This window comes from Enoplosus armatus, chromosome 2 (genome assembly GCF_043641665.1).
Source record: "Enoplosus armatus isolate fEnoArm2 chromosome 2, fEnoArm2.hap1, whole genome shotgun sequence".
In the NCBI taxonomy this organism is placed as follows: Eukaryota; Metazoa; Chordata; class Actinopteri; order Centrarchiformes; family Enoplosidae; genus Enoplosus; species Enoplosus armatus.
Window position 1 is genome coordinate 1,697,141 of NC_092181.1, and position 4,057 is coordinate 1,701,197.

Sequence of the window (4,057 nt, forward strand, 5' to 3'; positions counted from 1 at the left end):
GTGTGTGTGTGTGTGTGTGTGTGTGTGTGTGTGTGTCCACGTGCAGTGGCACACGTCTGTGTGACTCAGACTAATCCTATTAGATCTCTCTCTCCCCCCACCTCTATATTTACCTCACCCCTCTCTGAGATTAAGCCAGGTATTTTCTGAAAGTGCCTCTGAAGATCAATAGCCACTTTTCTACAGTAGGACCTGCTGGGGTTTACTACAACTAGGCTGGACTCGAACTATTGACTTTCTCAGTTCATTTCCTCGATGCTCCGCATCCTGGCTGTCAAATCATCTTGATAACAGGATGCAAAAGAATCATTATAATGCTCTGAGAGGTAAATGAGTGACACCAGTAATTAATAAGATTACAGCTAGCACCGTTTGGCTGTGAAGGAAAGGTTGAAGCAGGTTAGGAGGCTTCACTTGATGCTAACATTAAAACATGTCTGCCTTTTGTTCTGTTTCCTGTCTGTCTTTCTTTCCACCGTTTAACCTACATGTCAGTCCTCTCTTTGCAATCCAATTAGTCCTGTTTCTTCATCCTTCCTTTCCTCCCTCCCTTCTTCTCTTTAAGTAATAAGATTGCTACTGTTGAGCTGGAGTTTTAGTGCCCACAGTGCGCACACACACACACACACACACACACACACACACACACACACACACACACACCACACACACACACACACACACACACACACACACACACACACACACACACACACACACAGGAGCAACCTCTGCCTCTGAATCACAGCACTGCCACACCTCCAGCTATCTGTAATCTCCCTCAGTAGACCACAGAGTGCAGGGTAAAGAAATTACAGAGAGAAGGGTGAAGAGGCAGTGAAAGGTGTCACTAAAATAACAAACTTCACAGGATTTAAAGACAGAAAGAAAGCAAATCAGAGAACGAATACAATGGCTTGAAAAAGAGGAGAAACTGGATATATTTTTTTTCCTTGTAGGAGTCCAGCAGTTTCAAGGTGAGGTAAATTACTTGTGGTATATGCAGCTGCCACAGTATGTACAAATATTGATGGTCTATTAAATGTGCTACTAACAAAACAAGGCAGGGTAGTAGTATATATCAGGTGCGATCGATCAGCTTCAAAAAGTGAGCCGGATGATTTTGAAATACATTTTCCAAATGTAGGATTTAAGCTCTGACCTTTCTGAGTCTTCCAGTAAATCCTCTTTTTTTTTCAAGTAAGGTGCAATGCTGCTCAATTTCAAACATATTTCTTCTACATCAGCCTTGGAAGTTTCAGTCCAGAGTTGTGGTCTCAAATGGATCTGGCACAGCTCAGAGCCAGAGAGCCAAATCTAATTTGTGAGGTTATCGCTGTCAATTCACATCCTGCAGCGACTGCTGCGACAGTGAAATACAGGCTGGCCGAGACAGATAAAGCACATTTCTGAGCTGTTAGGCCTGAACTTTATTTCTATGTCTGAAATTTATTTCTTATGTGTTTTTTTGTTTTGAGCCATAAGTCTGCTCTCTTGGGAAACACCTCCCCATAAATGGCTGATTCATCCTGACCAGCTGATCGTGGCGGTTGTATTTACATTAGGATTACATTTGTCTACTATTGTCGCTCACAGGCTGGACGTCTGCAACACAAACATGCACATCAGCTAGTCAATGAGCAACACCACTTAAAGGGAACATCCACCCAAAATGTTGTTAGCTTTTTAAAATATCGAGGTGGTGAGTGCTTCTCTTATTGCTACAGAGAGCTCAACCAATCAGGGTAATCCACTCAGTATCAGTAGTTCGGGTTCGGGAGTCCTGAGCATAAAAACTGCTTATGTTTATGATAAATATGGAAGAAATACAAGCTATATATACAGTAAGTGTCACAGTATGTTGGGCCAGAACATACTGGTACAAACGCCAAAGCAGTGGCCAATCAGATCTTTACTTGGAGTGATGGACTCCTACATGAGAATCTGGCATCGCCAGACCAATTCGCAAATGCAAGTTAGTCTGGAACCTCTCGGTTCATTTTTGATTTCCAAGGGGCGTTATCAATGAGTGCAGACCAAAAGGCCTCTGGACGCTACAACCAATCACAGCAACAGAATGTGTGATGTAGTGGTAGGCTGCTAGGCTAGGTAGCTAGTTCCAACATCCAATTGGCCCGACCTGAATCAGGCCGGATGGAAATCTGTCTGAACGCATCTGCCAGAGCAAATAAAACATGAGCTCACAGATTTGTCTGGTCTCCAGGTTATGCCAAAGTTATTGTTGTTGCATCTCTTCCAACCACACCCACACAGTGTTGATGAAGCAATCATAATTAATAACTAAATATGTGTTCTTGCTTATTTAGTCATGAATATTTAATTCCAGAAAGAAACACCTAAGACTTGAATCAACGTGTTAAGGAACTGATAGACCACAATGTAATGTAGCCACAATGTGAATTTTCACAATTTGTAAATAATCCATTTTCCTTCTGCTGCAGTGCTTTTGCTACTTCTCTGCCCAAATACATATATAGATCACAGCTGCATGCAACAACTTCACACTCATTCTCTTTGGAATACTGAAAGTCATTCTGGGAAAGAAATAGGAAATCACCATGTGAAGTTTGGATGCAAATGGCATGGATGCAGGCAATGAACTGCTCTAGCCATGATGAAGATGTATATTGTTGCACATATGTTTACAAATCTGTATTTCACAATCCTTTCTCCACAGACGGCTTTTATCTTTCCCCATTCCTTTCTTTCATCATGGTGGACCTGTTCCTGAACCGAGTTCTGGTAGAGAACAACTGGGATCAGGATGAACTCAACACGGAGCGCGAGATTGTCGGGATCCTCGAAAACCGCATCCTGATGCTGTTCTTCGCATCGGCTGAGTGTTACAAGTGCCAGGAGTTCGCGCCTGTTCTGACTGACTTTTTTAAGAGACTGAAAGATCCAGCGTACATCGAATATCCCAAACTGCTCGCGCTCATCTACATCAGGTCTCTATCTATGCTTCTCTTTATCTCTTTGATGCACACATGTGATTGCATGAACTCACATTCACTTTTGTTTTATCATTCATATGATTTCCATTTCCATCTCCTCTCTCCAGCTTGGACCAATCAGAGCAGCAGCAGGGAAGATTCCTCAAAGAGCTGCACAAAAAGGTTCTGTTTCTGGCCTTTGAGGACCCGTACAGGAAGTAGGTGGATGGAGAGAAAAAGAGAGTCTGTGTTTTTGTAAATGTATTTGTATGTTTAACCTGTGTGTGTGTGTGTGTTTCAGAGAACTGCAGGCCATGTTCAAGGTGAGGGACGTACCAACAGTGGTGGTCCTTCGTCCCGACGGATCCGTCCTCTCTCAAAATGCTGTGCAGGACATCCGTCGCTTCGGTTCGGACTGTTTCCGAGACTGGCAGGAATCAGCTGAGCTCGTTGAGAGGAGTTTCATGCTCAATGAGGAGTTCGACAACCTAAATCTGCGCAGCGCCTCTGACCCCGTGAGGAGACTCAAGTACAAGACAGAGGACGATAAGAGAAAAAAGAGATGGTGGAAGTTATGGGGGGAGGGCAAGGATGGAAATGAAGAGGAAACAGAGAAAGATGGAACGTGGGATACAAAGAGGAAGGAGGGAGATAAAGGAACATGGAGGAGAAGATGAAGAGAAACAATCAAGACAAAAAAAACAAATACATAAATATATATATATATAATTGGCAAAGCCTTTTGTGTTGATTGTCTTGCAGCACCTCTACAAGTCCAGCCTCATAAATACTTAAATCCTTGTTACTGATACTGCAGCATTTTACAGGCTCTTTAAGACACACTCAGAAATATTTTCTCTGCCTGTAATAGCATGTACAGCAGAATAAAAAAAAATACACACTGAGAAGAGCTCCTTTGTTGTATTGCCAGAGGTAAAGTATATTGGCATGTAGAAGCGTAACATAACTGTGCTTCCCTGCACAGATCAAACAAAGAGATAAGATTGAGTTTCTCTGTGATATGCTATTATTACTGTTACCACTGCTACATATTGAATATTTTAATGGAGCCTGTATTCTTCTTCTTCTTCTTCTTCTTCTTC

The 4,057-nt window shown here is 42.4% G+C and overlaps 1 protein-coding gene across 1 annotated transcript; it reads left to right on the forward strand.

Annotated features, from left to right (window-relative positions):
* The first annotated feature begins 2,733 nt into the window (after window positions 1-2,733).
* Window positions 2,734-3,631, forward strand: LOC139302692 (nucleoredoxin-like protein 1). The gene is made up of 3 exons (XM_070926400.1): window positions 2,734-2,969; window positions 3,083-3,172; window positions 3,256-3,631. Exons 1-3 carry the CDS (start codon window positions 2,734-2,736, stop codon window positions 3,629-3,631), a joined length of 702 nt encoding a protein of 233 aa, XP_070782501.1.
* Window positions 3,632-4,057: the final 426 nt, after the last annotated feature.

What these genes read in the sequence shown, in the direction of transcription:
- LOC139302692 (XM_070926400.1), top strand. Translation starts at nt 2,734, where the DNA reads ATGGTGGACCTGTTCCTGAACCGAGTTCTGGTAGAGAACAACTGGGAT. An exon ending in CTCGCGCTCATCTACATCAG is followed by an intron (nt 2,970 to 3,082) that starts GTCTCTATCTAT and finishes TCCTCTCTCCAG; the next exon opens with CTTGGACCAATCAGAGCAGC. An exon ending in TTTGAGGACCCGTACAGGAA is followed by an intron (nt 3,173 to 3,255) that starts GTAGGTGGATGG and finishes TGTGTGTTTCAG; the next exon opens with AGAACTGCAGGCCATGTTCA.